The 25,397-nt window shown below is 44.6% G+C and overlaps 1 protein-coding gene across 1 annotated transcript; it reads left to right on the forward strand.

The window, feature by feature from the left end:
* The first annotated feature begins 5,422 nt into the window (after positions 1-5,422).
* LOC121291601 lies at positions 5,423-12,446 on the forward strand. Its single transcript, XM_041213032.1, has 2 exons — positions 5,423-5,625; positions 10,038-12,446. Exon 2 carries the CDS (start codon positions 10,047-10,049, stop codon positions 11,943-11,945), a length of 1,899 nt encoding a protein of 632 aa, XP_041068966.1. The 5' UTR covers positions 5,423-5,625; positions 10,038-10,046; the 3' UTR covers positions 11,946-12,446.
* Positions 12,447-25,397: the final 12,951 nt, after the last annotated feature.

The raw sequence follows: 25,397 nt of genomic DNA on the forward strand, positions 1-25,397 counted from the left end.
TGCAAAAGAAAAGAGTTCTAATTTGTTTGTTTGAAGACCTATAGCTAATGCACGACCTTGTGAAAGAGCTCAGCCTCCCCAGGGATGCGTTTGTGTGTGAAAGAGCAACTGTTACGAAGTGCCTTGGTATCAAAGCCTGACTGAGTTCGGCCTCACCAACACCTTGCACAGTTGTAACAAGACTTCCGTATTTTTGAATCCCCTAACTCCCTGGCAACACCGGTCATCATTCCATTCACCTTCTTCTTTAACTGCTGTATCTGCATGCTTTTTTGTGTTTTATACACAAGAAAATCAAAATCCCTCTGTTCTGCCCTTTCTTGAAGTTTCTCTCTATTTAAATAATAGCCTGTCTTTTGGTTCTTCCTATCAAAGTGCTTGACCTCACAGTTTACTACATGAAATTGCATCTGCCAAATTCTTGTGCACTCACTCAACCTGCCTGTATCCCCTTGCAGATTCCTTCTGTCCTCAGCACCTCATGGCCTCCCGCCTGATTTTGTATCATCAGCAAATGTGGATACATTACACCCTGGACCCTCCTCAGTCATTAATAGAGATGGTAAATATTTGAAGACCTAAGAAAGTGATCCTTGTGGCACTCCACTAATTGAGTCTTTGCAACCCGAAAATGACCCATTAATCCCGACGTTCTGCCTTCTCTGTGTTAACCAACTCTTAATCAATTATGATACATTAGACCCCATACCGTGATCTATTCGATCCAAAGTTTGAAATGACAGCATTTGAGACAGAATTTGAAAGAAAGATGTCCGTCAACTGACTGCTCTCGCTCACTGTGTCCCTGACCTTAACAGAATGTGAAAGCTTCTCAGCAGTAAAGTGTCCCTCAAATGCTTGTTAAACAATCTTTAATTTGTCACAGTAATTTACACTCATTAAACTAGAGGACAATCTCCAGTAATTTTAATCATACATATATTTTATTTTTCTCGGTTGGGGTTAGCAAAGTCATCAGCAAAGAGGGTGCGAGCTTTGCACCATCTTGCGCATGCTGACTATCTACATCACCCAAGGATATATGAGGGAAAGAGTCTCATTAACAGTTCTCTGGTCTCATAATTCAGAACTATGCTATTTCAAGCAGGTGTGATTTTGGATTGCTGAACTATTTCTTCGTAATTTTCCTGTTCTTCATGTGCGTTTTTTTACATTGAATTTGATGTAATTTGTGCTCTGGACCCAGTGAAATTGTGGTCGCTCTGAAGGAATCACGTGTGAAATGGTGGCCATGGCATTTGCAGATGGAATGGTGTTTACCCTTATTGTAGCTGTTTAAGTATCATTTTCACGACTCATTCCTGAGTTACCCACACGCATGTCATTTCACTGCCTTTCTGTAGGTAGTTAGAGCCCAACGCTCTGTCTGGTTTACAGTATTATTTGCCTATGACAGTTTCATAGCCATTTGTTGTCAGGATCTGAAAAGAAATGCTGCACAGAAAGCATTGTCATTGTGATCATCATTGCAGAGTGTGTACTCAGGTTTTTCATTAATATACCGGTTTATTTCCAGTAAGAGACACACATTATTGCTGACGGTAGGCAGTTTGGCTGCTGCACAGTAACATGGTATTCAGCTTCACCGGAATGGATAGCTTATAAATAAATTTGAAATTTCTCCACTCCAATAATTCCATTCCCATTGACGTTGCTGTTGAATTAACTCACGCTCAGGCATATCTTAATGGCCAGTTCAGTTTGCAAAGCCCTGAAGAGCTGCAAAACTGGGGAGGCCAGGCGTGATCCCGAGATGAAGGACCGAATAGCATTCTTCATTCTGCTCTTCACCATCTCCTGCAGTTGCACTGTGTTGTTGGCACCCATCACAATAATACACATCTGCACCGGTGTCACGAAGATAAATGTATTGCAAGGCTCGAATTCACTTTATTTGGTGATTAGAATCACACCTCTGTTGAATTATTTGAGCTCCGGCAAAAAAAAAACGCATTTACGCTTTGACCCAGTGAAGATTCCGGGAGCGATGACGAATATTGTGAAATGTCCAATTGTTCTCATCCTTACATTATTTAATGAATGAACATAAGTAAATTTAAAATAAACATATGTTCGTGTTGTCTAGCATGGTGCCATTTGACTGGCTTGACTGAGGCAGGGGCTTGTATTCTTTCTTATCCTTCCATAACACCAGATCTTCCTCTTTCCTGTTTGTCATGACATTGTAATAATGCTGTTGTAGGGCACACCATGGTGACTTCAAAACATATTTTAATTCCCCATTTAGATGCAAATGGGTTGCGGACCAAGATCCCCATTGGTGCTTGACATAATAGAGAAACATATATTTTGGTGCATGTAGGTACAGGTATCAGAAGTACAATGCAAAGTTTCCATCTCATTGTTGTAGAGAAGTCATTGGGAATAATTCTTCTGCAGTCTGTAAGGAATTCAGGGTGGCATCTTTATGGTTTTGGTTATTAATTCAGGGAATGTGGAATTCTCTGGCTAGGCCATCATCTAGTTCACATCACTCCGTGACGTTGGGAAGCCTATGGTGAGCTGCCTTCTTCAACCGTTGGATTCCATGTGGTGTAAGCATTTCCACAGTGCCGTTAGGAAGGGGGTTTCAGGGATTTAGCCCAACTACAGTGAAGGAACGGCAACATATTTCCAAGTTAGGATGGTGGCTGATGTGCAGGAAACTTCCTGATGGTGATGTTCCCATGTATCTGCTGCCCTTGTCCATCTAGTGGGTAATGGTGGTGGACTTGGAAGGTGCTGTCGAAGGAGCCTTGGTGAATTCCTGCATTGCATCCTGTAGATGTTATGCATTGCTGCTATTGTCAGTCGATGGTGGAGAGAGTGAATGTTTGTGGGTTTGGTGCCAATCAAGCGGGCTGCTTTGTGCTGGGCGGTGTCAGGCTGATTCAATGCTGTGGGAGCTGCAGTCACCCAGGCATGAGAGGAGTATTACATCACACTCCTGACTTGGTCCTTGTAGATGGTGGACACTTTTTTTTTCGGGAGCGAGGAGGCAGATTTCTCATTGCAGGATCCCGGGCCTCTGACCTACTCTTTTAGCGACAGTATTTATATGTCTAGTCCAGCTCAGCTTCTGGTCAATGTAACCCACAGGATGTTGATAATGGGTGATTCGGTGAAGGTAATGTCATTGAATATCAAGGAGTGATGGTTGGATTCTCTCTTTTTGGAGATCATCATTGCCTGGCAATTGTGTGGTGCAAATGTCATTTGTCAGTCAAATTCTGGATATTGTCGAGGTCTTGCTGAATTTGAACATGGACTGATTGATTATCTGAGGAGTCGTGAATGGTGCTGAACATCTTGCAATCATCCGTGAACATCCACACTTCTGACGATATGATGGAAGGAAAGTCATTGTTGAAGGAGCTGAAGAGTAGTTGGGCCTGGGCACTACCGTGAAGAGCATCTGCAATGATGTCTTGGAGCTGAGGTGACTGATGTCCAACTGAGCTGCAACAACCACGCCAATTTTCTTTTTCCAAGGTACGACTCCAACCAGGGAGTGTCTATCCCCATCAGATGCAGTGAGCTATTTAAATCTCCATTTAGTTCGGTGGAACCTTACCATCTTGCCGGGTGGGAGGTTCCATAAAATCATGGCCTCTACTGATTTATAACAAACTTTAGTGTCATCTACAAATTTAGCTGCCATGCCTTCACTCCCCCCACCTAAGTCATTGAAATCAGATGTAAAAATTATGGCTGGAGGACAGACCTCTGTGGTGCTCCACGAGACACATACTGCCATGGAAACAAAGACCCATTTTAAAAAATGCACTATCAGGATGCGAGCATCTTTGGCCAGGGAAGCATTTATTTCACAATCCTAATTGCCTTTTGAGGTGGTGGCGATTAGCTGCCTTCTTGAACCACGGCAGCCCATGTGCTGTTAGGGAGGGAGTTCTAGGATTTTGACCCATTAACAGTGAATGAATGGCAATATATTGAGCAGTCAGTGTGATGAGTGGCTTGGAGGAGAACTTGGAGAGAAAACATTCTTCTGCATCATCTCTGCTTTCTGACAGCCAGCTAATATACCATCCAGGCTAATGTGTTACCCCTACACCATGAACATTTATATTGCACCATACTTTTTCATATGCCAACTTATCTAACACCTTCTGGAAATCCAAGTACACTACCTCTACACGCTCCCCTTGCTCTACAGCACATGTTAATCGTTCAAAGATCAGTAAATTTGTTAAACATGATTTCTCTTTCACAAAACCATACTGACTCTTCCCAATTATTTTGAGCTTTTCTAAGTGCCCAGCTATAACTTCATGAATAAATAACTCCAGCACGTTCCACACGACAAACACCAAGCTAGCTGGCCTATAGTTTCCTGCTTTCTCCCTCCTTCCCTTCTTGAATAGAGGGGCCATATGTGCTACTTCCCAGTCTGATGGAACTTTCCAGAATCTAGGTGATCTTTGAAAATTAGCACCAACGGATCTACTACCTTATTAGCCACCTCTTTTAAGAGCCTACGATGAGGTCTGTCTGGGCACATAGACTTGTCAGCGAGCACCTCCATCAGTTTGCTCATTGCTGCTTCATGAGCAATTGTAATTTCATGAAGTTCCTCTCTCCTCTCGACATCCTGATTTACAGCTATTACTGGAAGTATTTTTCTATCATCTATAGTGAAGGCAGAAGCAAAATACTTGTTCACTCCATCCACCATTTCTTTATTATCTGCTATTAACTCCGCATTCTCACCCTCTCAGGGAACAACAATCATTTTACCCGCTGTTTTCGTTTAAATACCTTAAAAATTGTTTTCTGTTTTTATCTTTCTTGCTAGATTCCTCTCATACTCGAATTTATTTCTCCTGATTAATATTTCACTCATTCTCTGCAATTATTTATATTCTGGACAATCATCTGACCTGCCACTCATGTTTGTGCATTTACAGTATTTCCTTAAGTTTGATGCTTTCCTGAACTTCGGTACTTAACCACGGATGCGGGGTTCTCCCTGTACATTTTTCTCTTCATAGCAGGAGTATAATTTTTCTGATTAATCTCAGATATACACTGAAATAAATGCCACTGCTCCTTTCTTGAACTATCCCCAGCCTAGTACACTGGTTCACTTCAGCTAGCTCAGCTTTCACGTCCACATAGTGGCCCTTAATTGAATTAAAAATACTCATCTTCGACTCACTTCTCCCTTTCAAACTGGATGTAAAATTCAATCATATTGTGGTCGCTGCTACCTAGGGGTGCCTTAACTCTGAGGCCATTAATTATGGTTGTCACATGTAATATAAGGGGTTAACATGGTGTCCCAATACATGCAAGATTGGATCCAGGCACCAGTTGACCTTGAACACAAGACGTTGCTAAGAGACTTCCTGTTATCTACTGAAGGGAGTCGGAGCCGAAACCGCATGGGAACAATGTCCAGTACTAAACAATGTGTTGGACGAGTGCCCAACGCGGACTCAGTGAACTCGGCAAGTAGCGCATATATAAGCCTGGAAAGTCCCCAGTTCGGGGAGTCTGCTCCGGGTTGCATTAATCGCTGAGCGTGGGTCACAGGCAGCATCTCCACAGAACTGACGGCTCCCAGTTCCAGTAATCCGTGGAGTAAGTATATAGTCAATTATGCCAGACCCGTTGTGAGTATTGGATCTGGCTTCTATCCTATGTAAGCTAGGTAGGAAACAAGCAAAATAAAATAATATTATCCTAGCAAGCTAGTCTCCTGTTCTTTGTTTCCGCATCAAACTACCCGCCTGCGAACCTGATCCTCATAATTTCTTAAAACATTTTGGCGTAGTCGGCAGGATCAATCGCAATTGAGGAGGGATTTTGATGCGAAACAATGTTTGGGAAAAGGAATAAGAAACCAGAAGGGCAGGCCGAGGCGGTTGCGGTCCCAGGATGGCAAGGGCCGTGGCATAGTGTAGCGGCCTGTTTGCGGAAGGGTGGGGGGCGACCGGAAAACTGGGAGGCCGAAGGCGTAGGAACCACCCCAGGGTCGCTGCTGTCCACCCTTGAGAAAATCCCGGTCCCCTCAAGGAACCCCTTGCCAGGGATCCAGAGGCGGATGTGGGCTTGTGCGGCGGCTTGTAAGCAGCAGTCTGACAGGCGTCAGAAGTTGGAGGCTGAAATAGCAACCCTTAAGCATGAGCAGGGGCTCAGTAGCGGGGATGCCTCCGTGTTAAGACAAGAAATTATAAAACTAAAGGCAGAAATAGCAGCACTAACGGAATTAGCGGGGCGGGCGATCACACATTTGTCGTCTAGTAAGCGGAAGAGTGAGCGAAAGCGCCCGCGCTCCGTGAACCCCCACCCGACCACAGTGGGAGTCCTCCGAGGAGGAGGAAGGAGAGGTGACAACCCCTTACAGGGAATGTTGCAAGGTAGATCGGCGCACTCGCAATGCGAATAAGAAGGGGAAAAATAAGAGAGGAAGGGGTGCTAAGCGCCTGTACCCGGCGTTGTCAGAAGAGGACGAATGGGAGGACCAATAGGGATCGGGCCAAGCCCCGAAGATTTGCCCACAAATGAGCCAATGGTCAGCCGACGACATTAGACCGCATGTGGCAGTGACCATTTACTGGCGCAAATCTGTTCAGACGGTTATGGCTCTAGTGGACACAGGGGCGGAGGCCACCCTAATCCATGGAACTCCCCATAAGTTTAAAGGGACCCCAGTCACTTTAGTGGGATTGGGAGGAAATTTGATAGAGGGAAAAATGGTGCAATTGCCCCTGAGAATAGGGGCAATGCCGATTAGGACCCACTCTGTAATTATAACGCCGGTCCGTGAGTGGATCCTAGGAATGGACGTGCTGGCAGGGCTAACTCTATACCTGCGACACGGTAAATTTGAATTTGGAACCTTGATACACTGCCGTACGGTGTTGGTGGGAAAGGTGAAAATGGATCCCTTCCCCATCCCAATAGCCGAAAAAGTGATTAGCCTACGACAGTACAGAATTCCCGGCGGACACAAAGAGATCTCCGCCACCATTAAGGACTATTTAGAAGCGGGGGTGTTGAAAACGTGTACAACGGCCTGGAATAACCCGTTGTGGCCGGTCCATAAGGCTGATGGATCCTGGCGAATGACGGTGGATTATCGGCAGTTGAACCGCCATACCCCTGCCCTGACGGCGGCGGTGCCTGACGCCGTTACCATTATAGGACGAATACAACATCACCCCGGTACTTGGTACGGAGTGATTGATCTAGCCAATGCCTTCTTTACTATCCCAATTCCCGAGGATAGACAGGAACAGTTCGCCTTCACGTGGGAAGGTAGACAGTTCACGTTCACACGGTTGCCTCAAGGCTATCTGCATAGCCCCACCATATGTCATAGGATAGTGGCGGAACATTTGGCAAGGTTCGAAGTGCCGGACCATGTAATGATTTCCCACTATATTGACGATATAATGATACAAGGTAGTGGGCAGGCCCAGATACAAACACTGTTGGACGCATTAGTCCAACACATGAAGGGGTATGGATGGGAAATCAACCCGGCAAAGATACAAGGGCCTTCCCAGACCGTGAAGTTCCTGGGGATAATTTGGAATAAAGGGGAACGAGAAGTTACCGGGAAGGCCAGGGATAAGATTCAGGCCTTTGCAGTTCCTCACACGCAAAAGGACGTACAGCAATTTATCGGACTATTTGGCTTTTGGAGGCAACATATACCACATTTGGGACAGATACTGAGGCCATTATACCAAATTACCAGGAAGAAGGCAGAGTTTGAATGGACTAATAACCATCAACTCGCCTTCGAGATGGCCAAACAAGCGATACAGCAAGCAGTATCTTTGGGAAAAATACAGTCAGGACCGGTCGAATTGCAGGTTTCGGCACAGGGAGACTATGCAAATTGGAGTCTATGGCAAAAACAAGGACGCGTAAGAAAGCCGTTGGGGTTCTGGTCTCGGAAACTACCCCCGGCGGGGGGGAGGTACACCCCCTTTGAGAAACAACTGTTGTCCTGCTACTGGAGCTTGGTGGAAACCGAGGCCCTGACAGCGGGACACGAAGTGATTATGAGAACGGCCATACCCATTCTCCCGTGGGTAATGAGTGATCCCACTACACATAGGATAGGGACGGCCCAAGAAAGTAGTATCATCAAATGGAAATGGTATGTGTCAGAAAGAGTGAAGACTGGGCAGAAGGGGGTGTCAGTCTTACATGAGCAAGTGGCGGAGGCCCCCGAGGGAGGGGAAGTGAGGTTTGAGGTGATTGAATATACTGAATCACCTGTGAAACTTGGGAAAAGGTACGACGAGCTGACGTCGGAAGAGCAAGCCACCGCTTGGTTTGTGGACGGCTCGGCACAATGGAAGTCAGGACGGCGTAGGTGGAAGGCCGCTGCGTATAATCCCAAGCAAGGGATCACCTTGGAAGAATTGGGAGAGGGGAAGAGTAGTCAGTGGGCCGAGCTCAAGGCGGTGCATATGGTAATTATGCAGGCCGGAATTATTGGGGTACATCTATTTTCCGACTCCTGGTCAGTAGTTAATGGAATGACTCAGTGGATGCCTACATGGCAGACCAATCAGTGGATGATCCAAAGTCGGGAAGTATGGGGTAAGCCGCTGTGGGAGGAAATTTGGGAGAAAGCTCAACATTTGAGGATATTCATCACACATGTAGATGCCCATACGTCCCGAAACGACGCCGAGGCCCTTCACAACCGATATGTGGACGGCATAGTTCGAGCCATGGTAGTACAAAGGGACACCTCGGTGGATCTAGCCAGATGGGCACACCAAAAGGCTGGGCATTGGGGGGTACAAGGGACTCTACAATGGGCCCGGGATCGGGGCATAGACCTACTAGTAGATGATGTAAAAACGGCAGTGAATCAGTGTGAGCAATGCCAACACCAAAGACAGGGAGTGCCTCAGCATATGATGGGACACATTCACCGAGGAGAAAGCCCCGGCCAAAGCTGGCAGATGGACTTCGTGGGCCCATTGCCCACGTCCCAGGGATGTAGGCACATTTGCACAGCAGTGGACACCATGTCCGGGGTCCTGGTGACCCATCCTTGTCGCCATAATAATCAGCAGGCAACCCTGCGATGTTTAGATATGATAGAACAATTCTATGGGATGCCTATGCAGGTCCAGAGCGACAACGGTTCGCACTTTACAGGAGGGCGGATAAAGCAATGGTGCAACGATAACCATGTCGAATGGATATACCATGTGCCGTATCATCCGCAAGCAGCGGGACTGATTGAACGAATGAATGGGATCTTGAAGTCCTCCCTCCGGAAGGCGGGGGGGGCAAATGATTTGACAAATTGGAAAAAGAACCTCATCCGGGTGGTGAAACAAATTAACAATCGCCCATTGGGGAATGGGGTTACACCCTTAAATAGGATGATAAAGGTATGTGACACGCCCGAGGCGCGTCCCATTAAAATGTGGAAATTCGATGCAGAAGCGGAACTGCCAGTCCGAGCCACCCCGGCATCGGCGGGACTTGATTTGCGGGCCTTGACCACCCGAACGTTGGTGCCCCAAGTTCCCACGGCGGTTAAAACCGGCTTGGGATTAGTTTGCCCTTCCGGGACTTACGGACACATTCTCCCACGATCTGGGTTATCACTGAAAGGGATCGATGTTATGGGTGGAGTTATTGACGCAGACTATCAGGGAGAGATTGGGGTTATCCTAGTCAACATCACCACCGAGCCCTACGTAGTTAATAAGGGGGATAAGATCGCCCAACTGGTAATTAAACCCTGTGACATGTCCGCTGTGGAGGAGACGGGGGCCCCTACAAAAATAACCGAGCGGGGAACCGGGGGTTTCGGATCAACTGATGTAAAAGGGGCTAAAGTCTGGGTACGTCAGCCAAATGGCCCTCCAAAACCGGCAGAAATAATCGCCCAAGGGAAGGATAGTCTGGTGACAATAATGTATCCAGGGGACTCAGCCTGGCATAATGTGCCGGCAAACCAATGCTACCTCCGAGAAACATGAGCCCACGTCTTCTCGTCACCATAGATCCGGATCATGGCATGGTGGTGGGCCCTGAACGTGCTATGGACTGTTGGAATCCTGGGTCGGAGTATGTCAAGACCCGGGTCGAAAGTAAAGCACGAGGCCGGCGCTCTGGGGCAGATCGTCAGCTGGGAAACCAGTGACCAAGAGCGAAGGCAGGACAATTTTACATGCCCCTCCGGGCAACAATGTGACATTATGACTATCACCAGCAATTGCACGTTATATCAGTGCAAAGGCATTTTTGAAGACGCAAACACCACAGTGGCCCCGGGCTGTGTACTGACTATTCACACCTGGGTGAATATGTGTTCCCAAGGACAATGTCATGAGGGTGGTATTGAATGGACTACTATTATCACCAACCAAGAAATGAAGATTACCAATGGGACGCCAATTACTGGCAGAGGCCCAATGGACTGGTTGATCAGGAAAGAGTCTCGTATCCCGAAACATCAACCGCCTTCGACGACATCGTTATTTGACGTTAGAATATGTGTCGGTGACAGCACTAACTGTGGGGTATGCGATGTTGTAACAACTGTACCAAAGGTACACCACACGCACCTGGCCCCTATAGCGTCGACTTGTCAGACCATGGCCAGCACCGCCGCACAAACCAATGTACATTGGCAAGTCCGACTGCCAGTCATACCCGAATGTAACCCTAAACGGCGACGACGGGCGTGGTACGATACCTTGTTAGGAGGGGCAGGGACAGTAATGGGGATATCCAATGCCATAGACTCTGAAGTGACCCGTGCTAAATTATCCAGTACGGGGCAAGCAACTGCACAAGGCCTGTACACTATTGGCCGATGGATGCCGTCGGCCATGATGACGCAGGAAGAGACTGCACGAATTTTGCTGCATTCCTTAAAATGGGAATTGGACGTGTGGGATTCGACTCAACGGCTGTTCCAAAATTTTACTGTACAGATGAACTGGACAATTTGCGGTATCCAAATGCTGCATGCACATTTGCAAAAAGAACGATTTTTACGAATAGTCACTTCGCCTAATGTTCAGGCCTGGCGAGGGGTGTGGAACGTATCTGAGAAATTATGGATGAACACCTATCCGGACAAAACATGGTGTAATGCAACGCTGTGTAAAGGACATTTTGTAACCTTGAATGTAACTGATTTTGTGACGGTGTGCCGATATTACGTATTGCCGGTCATTACATCTGATGGATATTACTTTCTCAAAACAAAAGGGAATTGGTTCAGTCCGGACACCAATCTTACCTATGACTTGTCCGCGTGTGAGCAGGCGGATCAAGGAAAGGCCTGTCTGTTGATGGATCGATATCGAGACCCGTGCCTTACAGAAGACACGGCTTTGTGTGAATGGATGATTGAGGCACCCCGAGATATGATGTGGCAGATTGGTCCCCATACGCTCTGTGTGGCCACTAGTCATGCCCATGCCTTACTCCCGACGACCCCTTTTTCAGGTTGCCTTACTGGCATCTATCGATGGCGGTGGCAGAACCATACTTACCTATTGACCAATTACAGCGGAACGCAACACCTCACCACTATGCAGTGGCAGGTATGGCTGCACCCTTGGAGTATCTCGCTAGAGCGTTTTAAACAGGCCCTCGATCGCTCGGAAGAGCTAAAGCAGATATTGCGACAACATCAAATCAATGTTACCCGGGTGACTGTGTCCACCTTTATACATGGCCAAAAGGTAGTACACGCTGCTCATGTAGTAGAGGTGGAATCCGCCCATCACTGGTGGGATCTGTTCAATGGGCTGTCAACTACGGCACGACGTTCCCTATTTCCTCCGTTGTTCATTTTAATCGGAGTTTTAGTGATTCTGACCTGTTGTAATATACTGACCTGTACGTATGTTTGCCGTGTGCGGCAGCAACTGGAACAAAACATGTACATGTTATAACAATGTATTGCTTATTATTATGTATTTGTATAATCGTTACATGTATTGGGCCAATCAGTGGAATGTAATATAAGGGGTTAACATGGTGTCCCAATACATGCAAGATTGGATCCAGGCACCAGTTGACCTTGAACACAAGACGTTGCTAAGAGACTTCCTGTTATCTACTGAAGGGAGTCGGAGCCGAAACCGCATGGGAACAATGTCCAGTACTAAACAATGTGTTGGACGAGTGCCCAACGCGGACTCAGTGAACTCGGCAAGTAGCGCATATATAAGCCTGGAAAGTCCCCAGTTCGGGGAGTCTGCTCCGGGTTGCATTAATCGCTGAGCGTGGGTCACAGGCAGCATCTCCACAGAACTGACGGCTCCCAGTTCCAGTAATCCGTGGAGTAAGTATATAGTCAATTATGCCAGACCCGTTGTGAGTATTGGATCTGGCTTCTATCCTATGTAAGCTAGGTAGGAAACAAGCAAAATAAAATAATATTATCCTAGCAAGCTAGTCTCCTGTTCTTTGTTTCCGCATCAAACTACCCGCCTGCGAACCTGATCCTCATAATTTCTTAAAACATCACATTGCACAATGTCAAACGTATTGCAACGTGCTCTCTGGTTGGTTCCAGAATGTGTTGTTCGAAGAAACTATCTCAAAAACATTTTATGAAATCCCCATTTGGGCTCCTGCGGCCAATTTGATTTTTACAGTTTATGACTAGATGAAAATCAGCCATGTTATTGCAGCTCCATTATCATAATCACACGATATTTTCTCTTGAAAACTTTTTCCTACACTGTGGCTGCTGTTAAGAGGCCTGTAGGCCACCCTCGCTCATGATTTTTTCCTCTACTATTTCTCAGCTCCACCCAAACCGATTTTCCATCCTGATCTCCTGAACTAAGATCATATCTAACTATTGCACCATTGCCACCCTTGATTAACAGTGATATTCCTCCACGTTTACTTTGCTTCCTATTCTTCTTGAATGTCATTTACCCTTCAATATCCTGGACCAAATTCTTCTCCTCCTGCAGCCACATCTCGCTAATGGCTATCAGATCATATTTATTTATTTCAAAGTGTGCTATCAGTTTGTTTACTTTGTTATAAATGCTACACAAAATCAGATTCAGAACCTTTACTTTTGACTTTTTGTTACCTGTGTAATTTCTAGGTCTGAATTTCCTGGCCCCATTGGCACTAGGCATCATATCAGCCAGTGGCAGTGGGGTGGTGGGGGAAGGGGAAACAATGTGTTGTGGAGGCAAAGAATCATTTTCAAGTTGTTGTGATGACAGTTTACGATCATGCACCCGACCTGTCGATGACGCTGGGCAGTGATTCCCACCACCGCATGTCAGAATCCTTGGGCTGTGTCCTAACATAGTTGGGGATTCTTTGCGGGATGTATTTGAAATTGCTTTATTTACTTTTTGAAGTTGATGAATCTTAACGCTACGGGTACAAGAAGCACTTTGAATTCATGAGTTGGTGTGAGGCTTTTTGTAGTGGCGAGACTGCCAGTTGGCAGACTTGTTTGGGAGTTGAAGTTATAACTTTGGTCGTTTTACAAAAGTAACTAAAGTTAAGTCACTGTAATTGTCCAATAGTATACAATTGGGGTTCCCTGCAGCGGCTAAGAAAGCAGACATAATTGAAGTTGTAGCACAGCACTTAAAGTTGGACATGATAGATGTCACCAGTGAGAGAACTGGAGGTGGCGAGACTTCAGTTAGAAATGAAGGACCTTGAATTAGAACAAGCAATTTAACTCAAAATAAGATTGCGCCAGAGGCAGCAGGAAAGGAAAGGGCATTTCAAGGGGAGAAAGTGGAATTCAGGAGAAAGAAAGGGAGGTGGACAGGAATTGCAGAAAAGAGCAAAAGATGTAGAAAGAGAAGCAATGGACAGAGAGAAGGACCGAGAAAGGGCACACCAGATTAAAAGGCTGGAAGTTAAAAAAGGGATCTCAGATTCTGAGGATAGTTCTGATGATGGAAACACCTTTGACTTAAAACCCAGTGGGAGATGTTTAACTTTGTACAAACTTTTCCATTATTTGAGGAAAAAGATGTTGAAGCATTCTCTACTTCGTTTAAGAAGATATCTAAACAGATGAAATGGCCACATGAAAAATTGAAGCTGTTGTTACAATCCAGTGTGTTGGGTGCAGCACATGAGGTTTATGCTTACTGTCAGAAGAAATGTTAATGAATTATGATGTAGCTAAAATAAGGAAATTTTGAGTGCCTAAATTTGGTTCCTGAGGCAAGAATTTAGGAGTATAAGGAAACAGCCTGGGCAAACTTACATTATGTTTGAAAGAGTAAAAAAAAGTAATTTTGACTGGTGGTATGGACATTAAAATTTGAGACAGCAAATGCTGTACTTACAGAAGTATTTCACTTGGAAGAATTTAAAGATTAAGTTCCATCAGTATTGAGAGCTCATGTGGTGGAAAAGAGGCTTCAAACGGTAAGACAAGAGCAGAGATAAATGATGATTACGAGTTAGTACATTCAGCTAAACTTCTTTTTTGTCATCCTTTTACATCAGTAAAGATAAAACTCGGGAGGCGAAATGAAGGTCGATAGTCAGGTAAGAGAAGGTATAAGTGGAAATTCACTGGAACTTTTTCTCAGAGTAAAAAGGAAGGTGCTGATGGTAGATGTGACTTTTCAAAACTGGAGGCGTTTTCATTGTAATAAAGTTGGTCACATAGTGTCAGTGTGCTGGGCATTGCAGTGAAAATCTGATAGCATTGTCGTAGTTCAGGAAAATACACGCAGTAAGATTATTCTGGGCCCTGAGGTTCAGGCACAGGGGTTAAAAAAAAACTGTTCTTTGCGTTAAGGTAAAAGTGCAGGAATCAGTGACAGGGAGAGAACTGGACAAGTGCTCACAATTTACCCAAGAGAATTTGGAGAAACACGTTGCAGAATTGTTTAGAGATTTTGTGTGTGATGTGTTACTCTTTTCATGTGTACAGGATGATGTAGGTAAACATGTTAATATTTGAAGAGACACGGGGCTCCTCAATCTTCAATCATGGGATGGAGATATCTACTGTTCAGAGAGAACATTGTAGGAACACGTGATGGGTAATGATCTGGGCTCATGGAAATGCTAAACTTATTCCATTGTTGAAAGTAAATTTAAAGTGGAGAATAGGAGAAGTGAGTGTTGGAACGGCAGAATAATTGTCCTTTGCAAAGGTTAAATTTATCCTGGGTAACAATATAGCTGTGGGTAATGCCTATGACAGTTCAGCAGCCTGGATTTCAAAATCTTGTTCCTGTCGTTGTGTTGCCTGCACTTCCTAATTTTCTTGTTTCAAGCTATGACCATCTGATCTCATTATTACATAATTTGGAAACAATCCAGGACCCTCACAGTGTAACACTTCTATTGAAGACACCTTTGGAAAGATGACATCATAGTCCAAAAACTATGATCAGGGCGTGCATTTCAGATTATCCATTATCTCTTTGTTATTAAGGACTCTTTTAGTGCATCAACTTTTTTTAGCTCTTTCGATCTAGTTTGTGGTCATGGGGTAAGGTTACCACTGAAATTGTTTTATGAGACATTGCTGCCTCAAAATTCAGAAACTACTCAGAGAGTGACTCGACAGAGCATGTGATTTTTCTACTTAGTTCTGTCGAAGGGTCATGAGGACTCGAAATGTCAACTCTTTTCTTCTCCGCCGATGCTGCCAGACCTGCTGAGTTTTTCCAGGTAATTCTGTTTTTGTTTTGGATATCCAGCATCCGCAGTTTTTTGTTTTTATCTAGAGCATGTGATTTGTTTAGAAAGCATTTTAAAATATTACAGCAAGTGATGCAAGTGAAAGCAGGCAGGAAATCTACAGCTTGGAATTTTGTTGCTGCAGTGAAAGTGCTAATTCTGTTACTAGTACTGGATGCCTCATTAATGGCAAGATTTAGTGGGTCTTACTGGATTGAAAAGAAACTGAATGAAGTCAATTATTGATTAAATACTCCGGGTCAAGTAAAGAAGCAGTGGGTGTGTCATGTAATCATGCTTAATGTGATGTTGACAGGGAAGAGGACCCAAATGAGGTGTTAGTGGTAGCGGGTTAAAGGAAGAAAGTAGAAATTAAGAGCTCAGAAATTGATTTTCCTCCAATCAAATTGGATAATGAGAGAGTGATTGAAAACTTAAATATAACATTGAGTTACCTTTCAGACAACTGTCAAAGTGATTTGGAAAAGCTATTGCATTCACACAAAAGGAATTTGTGGAAATTAGTTGAGGTGGACAGATTTAGCGATGGATGATAGGTCTGTAGAAGTTGCATCTTCAGTGTGGCAACTTCAGTGTAGATTAACTCTAGCAAATTCATCACAGTTACAGAAATAAATTGAATTCATGCCTCACAATGATATCATTTATTCCCTTTGCGGTAACTGGCTTTGGCCTTTGGTGCTGATGCTGAAACCGGATTGGAAACAACAATTGCTTGTAAATTGCCAGAAACTAAATCCGCATTATTCGAACCAATATTGTAGGTCTTGTCTCAGGTTGTAAGAAGACTTATTTATTCTTATATTTCAATTCCCTTGCAATGAATGCCAACATACCACTGTACCTGATCACCATCTTTTTTGTGTTCCTTGTCCAATTACACCCAGGTCTTTCTGAATATCATCATTTACAATTTTAATGTCGTTTTTTGGCTGAGTTCGAGTGCTTCAGTTAGAGCTTGGTGACTGAGGGAGTTTATGGGGTAAATTAAGGCTTAAATTCTATCTAAAGTCTAGTCTCTCTTTTATTTCGCAATTAACTAAAATTTGCTGTTAGTGTTGGAAGAGGAATTTTAGGCCAGGCTTAAAACAGTACTCATGAAGGCTCTGCTTGCAGTTGCAACTGACTAATGAGATCATTGGATAATCAGGTTTTAAGCACTGAGGTTGAGATTTTATCAAAGTCGGCCACCTTTTAGTGCTGACTTCGTCTGCACTGCATTGCTGTTTGGGTCTGCAGTTGGGTGCTTCGTTTGGAGCATGGTGACTGAGGGAGTTAGGTGAGGTGGTGCTGCTATCTTTTTATACCATTCCTCAGAAAGAAGAGCCGTGGTCTTAGTAAGTAGGAGCTGGTGAGTAAATTAGATCAGTGTACTATTTTTTAACCAAATGGATATACGCATGCTTAATTGAGAAGCATCATGAATAGGATAAACTTATGGCAATTAAAATAAATTAATATCAATTATCCAAATTGGAATAAAGTTAACGTAAGGAAAGTAGATTTCAGACTTGGCAGGGAAGTTCAGTTGTGTGGAATGCATGTCCTGTAACTTGTGCAAAGTCATGGATGCTACCAATGTTCTAGATGGCCGCATCTGCTGGAAAAGCAGCCAGCTGTCAGAATTGGACCTCTGGGTTCAGAGCTCAAGTGACAGCACCGCATCCATGAGGCAGTGAGCTACACAGTTAGCACGCTTAGAGATGTGGTCACACCACAGCTTATTAGCCTGGAGACAGAGGGGGAATGTGAGACCAGCAGCAGTTAAAGAGAAGTAGGTAGGTAGTACAGGAGTCCCATGTGGCACCCCTCACAAAAGGGTATTCCGTTTTGTAAGCTAGTGAGGTTATTGGTTCTTCAGAGCCAAGTGTGTGGCACCAAAACGTCTCGGCTGTACAGGAGAGGAAGAAGATGAAAGGAAGATATAGTGAAAGGGGATTATTTGATTAGGGGAATGGACAGGCACTTCTATGACCATAGACATCCCTCTGGGATGGTATGTTGCCTCCCTTGTGCCAGGGTCAAGGATGTCACTGAACGGCTGCAGGACATTCTCCCGGGGGTGGGTGATAAGCCAGACATCTTTGTCCACATTGGCACCAAGTACTGCGGAACAGGGATGTAGTCCTACACTTAGAGGTTAGGGAGCTCTTTCGAAAATAAGCAAGCAGCTCAGAAAATGTAATTATCTCCAGTTTACCCCCAGTGACATGTGCCATGAGTACAGAAATAAGAGGATAACGCAAGTGAATGTGTGGATGGAAAGATGATGGAATTATCATTGATTTCTATTCCAGTAATTTAAAAACATACGCGATAGCAACTGTTTAATATGCTGCTAGCTCTACGGTGGGAGTATTCACCATTATGCAAAATGGAAAATCAGATAACGAGTGCAATTGACTCGCAGACTTCTGCACTACCTGCACTGGTTCTCTTAGATTTCCTGGCAGTCACCCATTCCCTGCTTGCCCGCACCCTTCTAACCTACAGTGTGCCCACCTCCCTAAATGTGCAAGCAACATAGATCTCTGCATCGTGGATGCACCACAGTAAATCCAGGAGTGGTTTGGAGACAGACTGAATTTGTCCTGTGTACGAATGTTTGAATTCTCCTAATACGGCTGTAGCTTTAATTGTATTAATGGCACATACCAGTGAATGGTGATAGGTATAAACGAAGTTCTGTCTGCACGACAACAAAAATGGAACTTCTCTCAGTTAAGCAACTGGTGACTCCTGTTGTGTCGGGACTCTTCATTTGCTTCTCACCGACAGAAGTTTGGCTGATTTGTTATTACTATAGAAACTTGGCTGAGACAGTCATAGAGAAAATAAATTCCGTGAGGTGTAATATAGATTATCCATTTTCAATCACCGATTCTTCACCTAGCCCAGAACGTAAATTTACAGCAATATCAACCTGATATGTTCCTGTGTAAACAAAGTTCGGCTGCTTTTGCTGAAGCCTGTTCAGTGTAATGAAAAAACTTGTATTTGTTTTATAGGTCTGACTTGCAGACCAAACCTATACTAAAGACGCCCAAACTGAATCTAGGGGAGTTCAAATTGCCTCTGCAGTGCCTCATTGCAGTTAGTGCAAGTTTGCTACTTGCAAACTGGCTGCCATAATTTCTACATTACAACAGCGAGCGTTCTTCAGAACTACGTCATTGGCTATAACGTGTTTCTAACGCGCTTTAGGACATCCTGTGGTAATGAAAGGTGCTATATGAATGCAGCTCCTCCTTCTTCTTTACAAGTCGCCATGCTCTTCGTGTGGGACTGGTATCAAAATCCAATCCCTGGGGAATCTGTCTTGCTCAACCTTCTCGGTCTAGCAATCCCTAGCTTTCCATGGGCAGCATTTTCTATTTGGGTTCAGCATTGCAACATTAAATCCATGACCCAGGCCCACATCGTGCCACGAACAGCAAACTGACAGTGATTGTTTTTAATAGTTGTGCCAATGAGTGCCAAAAGGTGCTCTCCTCATTTGATAAATCAAATAAATTATTGTTTCACGTGGTGTTGGCGTTGCTGGCTCGGCCAGCATTTATTGCCCATCCTTAAATACCTCTGTTTATTGGGTATTTAAGTGTCAACCAGATTATTGTGAATATGGAGTCACATATCGGTCAGACCAGGTAGTGATCGTGAGCGGGTTCGCAAAGCCGAAGAGCCAATGGCAGTCTTTCCATCGTTGAAGGAGCTGTAGCCTGCAGTTGCAGGTAAGGGCGAGAGGGGGCCTTTAAATCTTGCAGCGCCCTCTCAGCCATTCCAAAATAGTAGAAATAAAATATAGCCCGGCCTTCTCGGGAGGGAATTAGCTATAAATATGGCCTCGTAGGTCATAGAGTTGCGGCATGGATGTCAGGACGGTGGTGGTGGGTTGTGGGGTTTGCAGAGTAATCCTGAACAGCTGCCTCCCGCTTCCTCCCAGCCTGTTTGCATGGCCAGAGTGCATCTCCGGCCATCTTTCCTGTACCCAGTCAACGCTACCAAAGCATAATTCATAAAATTATTTAATCTTTTGCTTGACAGCAACAAACTAAAAGAGGCTTGTGAGGAGTTGACGTTTGTTGCCCAACTTGACCTCAAGGAAACTGCCTGGGAGTCAGGACTGAGGCAGGGAACCAGCATTCTGGCCAGCATCGAGAAATTCCATGCCTTCCGGCCTCTGTTCCTGCCCAAGTACTTGGGGGCAAAGTCCAGCCCTCCGGCCAAACCACTGATAGTGCGTGTAGGACTGCTGACCTTTGGTGTTGGTCAGTTGGCTAAATGGCTCGAGATGCCCAACAGTGTGGGTTAAACCCCTATACTGGCTCAGCTGGCTCTTGGAACCATGCCCCGTGGTGACACCCCACAGACAATGAAGAGGCTACCTGTAGATTGATGCTTACAGCATCCAGCACCCTAACAGGCATTTCAAGTCAATGGTATTGCTGTCAGCATTGGGGGCGCAGTTTCATTTTAACTTTAGCCAATGGCGGAGCACTATGGCGCCTAAGTCTCCCTTCTATTGACTGTAGAGGTAAGTGGGTTCAGTGCTCCAAGATGGCCAGCTTCATGCCGCATTTTAAAATTAGCACTTGGCCCCGCAGTACCTGCACAACAATGGAATTGGATGGGCTGATGCTCCTTCACAAAGCCTAATATAACGTTCCTAAAAAGCCTTCAGATTTCGTTCTAAATATCCGGATGAAATCTGGACATCTTATTCAGTTAAACAGTGCAATGATCAGTGTAAAGGGGTATTTCGCCAAGCTCAGAATGTCCTCCCGGAATCCCCTCTGGGTCAATGCATAAATATACGATTTTGTCCAGGAGCCTGAATGCATTAACACAGGTGTGATCTAATTGCCAATTAAAAGTCGTTTGAACTTTTGAAAGCACATTTTCCGCGACCTCGAAGATGTGAAGTATGTGGATTGTGGGAGCTTGGATTTTAGTAAAATAAGGCAGGATCTGACCAAGTTAGACTGGGATCGGTTACTTGTGGGAATAACAAGCCCAGAGAACCGTGGATGACGATATATTCTCAGGTTACAATGAGAAGGGAAATAATTGTTTTTAACAGTTGCAAGGGAAGCAAATTAGCAGAGGCATTAGTGGAGCACAGAAAGTGCAGAGTGGAGCTTAAGAAAGCAACTGGGAGAGCAAGGAGGGGATATGAGAAAGGTCTGACTGTTAAGTGTAGGGAAAATACGAAGATATTCTATAAGTATATCAATCAAAAGAGGTTAACCATGGAAAAAGTGAAGTCCATAAGGGACCAAGGGGGAATCTATGGGATGAGCCAGAGTACATTGTTGATTGTTGAATGAATACTTCACCGTGTCTTCACACAAGAGAATGAGGATAAAGTTAACAAACTTGGGGAGGGAGACTGCGAGATTCTTAAGCAAATGGATATAGGGAGTGACAAGTTATTGGAGGGGTTGGCAGGTTTAAAAGTGGACGGATCCCCAGGTCCAGATGATTTGTGACCCAGGCTGCTGAGGGAGGCTAGGGAGTAGATTGTAGCGGTTCCAGAACCGAATTTTTGATTCCTCTCTGGCCATGGGAGAGGACTGGAGAAGAGCTAATGTGGTTCCACTATTTAAGAAAGGTTGTAGAGATAAGCCAGGGAACTACAGACCAGTGAGTCTCACTTCAGTGGGAGGGAAAATATTACAGAAATTTCTGAAGGAGAGGATATGTCTCCACTTGGAGATGCAAGGTTTTATCAGGATTGGGCAGCTTTGGCTTTGTCAAAGGGAGGTCATGCCTACCAAATTTGATTGAATTTTTTGAAGAGATGACCAGCTGTGTAGATGGGGGTAGTGCAGTTCATGTAGTTTATATGGATTTCAGCAAAGCCTTTGTCAAGTTTCCCATGGGAGAATTATAATGAGGGCAAATGCAAATGGGATGCAGGGTAATTTGATGAGGAGAATTAAAAATTGGCTAAGTTGTACGATGCAGAGTGTGATGACTGAATGATGCTTTAGTGACTGGAAGCCAGTGTCCAGTGGCATACATAGGGATCTGTGCTAGGTCTCCTATTGTTTGTCATTAATATAAATGACATAGATGACTATATGGGGGTTAGGATTAGAAAGTTTGTGGATGACACCAAGATTGGCCGGATTGTTAACAGTGATGTTGAGTGTCTTGAGCTACAGGAAGATATAGATGGGATGTTCAAATGGGCATAAGTGGCAGATGGAATTTAACCCTGAAAAGTGTGAGGTGATACACTTTGAAAGGAGTAATCTGGCAAGGATGTATTCAATGAATGGCACTATGAATTTCTGAGGAACATAGGGACCTTGGTGTGTATGTCCATAGATCTCTGAAGGCAGAGGGCATGTTAGTGGGGTGGCAACTAGGATATATGGGAACTTGCCTTTTTCAATCGAGGCATGGATTACAATCGTAGGGAGGTCATGTTGAACTTGTATAGAGCCTTAATGAGGCCACAACTGTAGTACTGTGTGCAGTTGTGTTCGCCACATTATAGGAAGGATCTGATTGGACTGGATGGGGTGCAGAGGAGAATCACCAGGGTGTTGCCTGGAATACAACATTTAAGTTATGAACAGAGGTAGGATAGAATTGATTTTTTTTTTCATTGGAGCAGAGAAGACTGTGGATCGACCTGATCGAGGTGTACAAGATTACGAGTGGCATGGACAGGGTGGATAGGGAGCAGCTGTTTCCTGTATTTGAAGGCTCAGTCACAAGCGGACATATGTTCAAGGTGAGAGGCAGGTGATTTAAGGGGGATGTGAGGAAAAACTTTTTTTACCGAGAGGGTGGTGACCATCTGGAATGCACTGCCTGGGAGGGCTGTGGAGGCGGATTTCCTCACATCCTTCAAAAAGAACCTGGATGAGCACTTGACACGCCATAACTTTTAACTCTATGGGCCAACTGCTGGTAAAGGATATTCGGTAGGTAGGTCAGTTGTTTCACAGGTGTCAGTGCAGAGTCAATGGGCCAAAGGGCCCCTTCTGCAATGTGACTCTGTGATTCTTTTGAGGGCCATCTTTCACCTGAGATCAGACTGACAGTCTGACAAAAGTAAATTGCTGTGGGAGTCAATGAGGCAGTGGTGGAGAGGCAAAATTGGGCATTGTCAAAAAACAGTTGGAAAACCAACCCAGTCCTACTAATATCAATTCAATTACTTCACTTGGAATGAAGTTACATGCAATTTCTGGTGCAGCAAGCCAAATAATGGAATTACGACTCCTGTTCCAGTTTCCTTATGTTCTGCTTTTCCTTAACATGGATAGAAAATAAAGTTCAGTTAATGGTATACGTATTAATACACCTGATAGAACTGAAATGCGCCTGTTGAGAGTAAGCGTGATAAGTTATCAACTGTGCGGAAATCCCCATAAGTGCGCTTGGGCAGGTTGGAAAGTGTTATAAAAGTCATAGTTCTCTGCACAACTGCAGGCAGCAAAACAAACAACACAACTCAATTTGAAGCACAGTTTCAACCCAAAAGTTATGTTGTAGTCATGGAGACCTGGCAGATGTTCGACATGACCTTAACATGCCACCATACGGTCTTGGACAGGACATGGCAAGAGGAAAAGGAGGCAGAGAAGTCAAGTTCCCAAAAGCCAATATTACCGTAGTCGAAGGGGTTGATGTCACTAAAGAATGAACAAACAGTGCAAGAACAGGCAAAAGGAATGCAGTTAGAAAGGGAGACAAAGAGTTAGGAGAAAGAGTGTGTGCCCAAATTGGTGGGTTATGATAAGTAGCGTTGTTTAGGGACATGCTCTGGGAATTCTACTTTTTACAGTGTTTATTAATGACTTGGTGGAAGGAACAGGGTTACATTTCCAAAGTTGCAGGTTACAGTAGGTTATGAGGGGCTGTGAATAATGCAGAGGGACAAAGGTATTTGCAAAGGGATAGAGACAAATTAAATGAGTGAGCTTACTTATGGACATAGGCGTTCACTCGAGGCGAATACAAAGTGATCCACATTGGGCCCAACTAAGAAAAATTAGAGATATAAACAAAAAACTGCAGATGATGGAAATCCAAAACACAACGGAATTACCTGGAAAAATACAGCAGGCCTGGCTGCATCGGCGGGAAAGATAAAATTTCATGTTTCGATGCCTCATGACCCTTCAACAGATCTGAGTGCATATTAGGAGAGGGGTGAAATATAAGCTGGTTTAAGGTGTGTGTGGGAGGGCGGGGGGAGAACTGGGGGGTGGGTGGTTGTAGGGACAAGCAAGCAGTGATAGGAGCAGATAATCAAGCTATGTCAAAGACAGAACAACAAAGGGATGTTGAAGGTGCTGATATTATCTAAATGAATGCGCTAATTAAGAATGGATAGCAGGGCACTCAAGTACAACTCTAGTGGAAGCTTGGCCTAAATAGCAAAGTGGTTATGGTACTGTGCTTGTTACCCCAAGATCAAGAGTTCAAATCTCACAATGGCAAACTATGAAACAATGTAACTTCATCTGAATAGGAACAGATGGAAACGTGTTTGTACTCAAAAGAGTTACAAGTCTAGTGGGGGTGAAGTGGAAAAGCTAATAGGGCATAAAAGATACAGATTTTAAAATTATGGAAATAGGTGGGAAAAAAATAATCTATATAAATTATTGGAAAAAACAAAAGGAAGGGAGAAGAAACAGAAAGAAGGTGGGGATGGAGGAGTTTGTTCAAGATCTAAAGTTGTTGATTTCAATATACAGTCCAGAAGGCTGTAAAGTGCCTAGTTGGAGGATGAGGTGCTGTTCCTCCAGTTTGCGTTGGGTTTCACTGGGACAATGCAGCAAGCCAAGGACAGACATGTGGGCAAGACAGCAGGGTGGAGTGTTAAAATGGCAATCAACAGGGAGGTTTGGTTCTTTCTTGTGGATAGACCGCAGTTATTCTGCAAAGCGGTCGCCCAGTTTATGTTTGGTCTCTCCAATGTAGAGGACACTGCATTGGGAGCAACAAATGCAGTAGACTAAGTTAGGGGAAATGCAAGTGAAATGCTGCTTCACTTGAAAGCAGTATTTGGGCCATTCGACGGTGAGGAGAGAGGAAGTGAAGGGGCAAGTGTTACATCTTTTGTGTGGGAATGGGGAGGTGCCATAGGTGGGGGTTGAGGAGTAGGGGGTGATGGAGGAGTGAACCAGGGTGTCCAGGAGGGAACAATACTTACGGAATAGCACCGGGTTGGGGGAGGGACCAGTGAAGGGAAGATGTGTTTGGTGATGGCATCATGCTGGGGTTGGCATAAATGGTGGAGGATGATCCTTTGAATGCGGAGGCTGGTGGGTTGATAAGTGAGGACAAGAAAAATTAGAGCTTATCCCAATGTTGAGAGAATAGGAGCAGTAATAGAGCAATTGCATTTGAGAAGGCACAACGCACCATTCCTCCTTAGGTACGGATGTGCTGCCAACGCAATAGAGGATTGCAAATGTCACACATTAGTTGGTAAAAGGGGATAATGATAAATCTGGTAATAACATGCCAGTCACTTTAAGGTCGGTGGTGGGGAAATGTTCAAAAGCAATAATCTGGGAGAAAGTGGGCTAGGCATGGACTATTAAGAAAGGGCAGGTACAATTTATTAAGGGAAATAACATTTAATTAACTTGATTGAGTTTTGTGATGCGGTAACTGAGGGCGTGGAAATAGTGTGCAATGAATATTTAAAG

This window comes from Carcharodon carcharias, chromosome 19, assembly GCF_017639515.1.
Source record: "Carcharodon carcharias isolate sCarCar2 chromosome 19, sCarCar2.pri, whole genome shotgun sequence".
In the NCBI taxonomy this organism is placed as follows: Eukaryota; Metazoa; Chordata; class Chondrichthyes; order Lamniformes; family Lamnidae; genus Carcharodon; species Carcharodon carcharias.

Coding starts and splice junctions, on each gene's coding strand:
- LOC121291601 (XM_041213032.1), top strand. CDS start 10,047: ATGGCATGGTGGTGGGCCCTGAACGTGCTATGGACTGTTGGAATCCTG.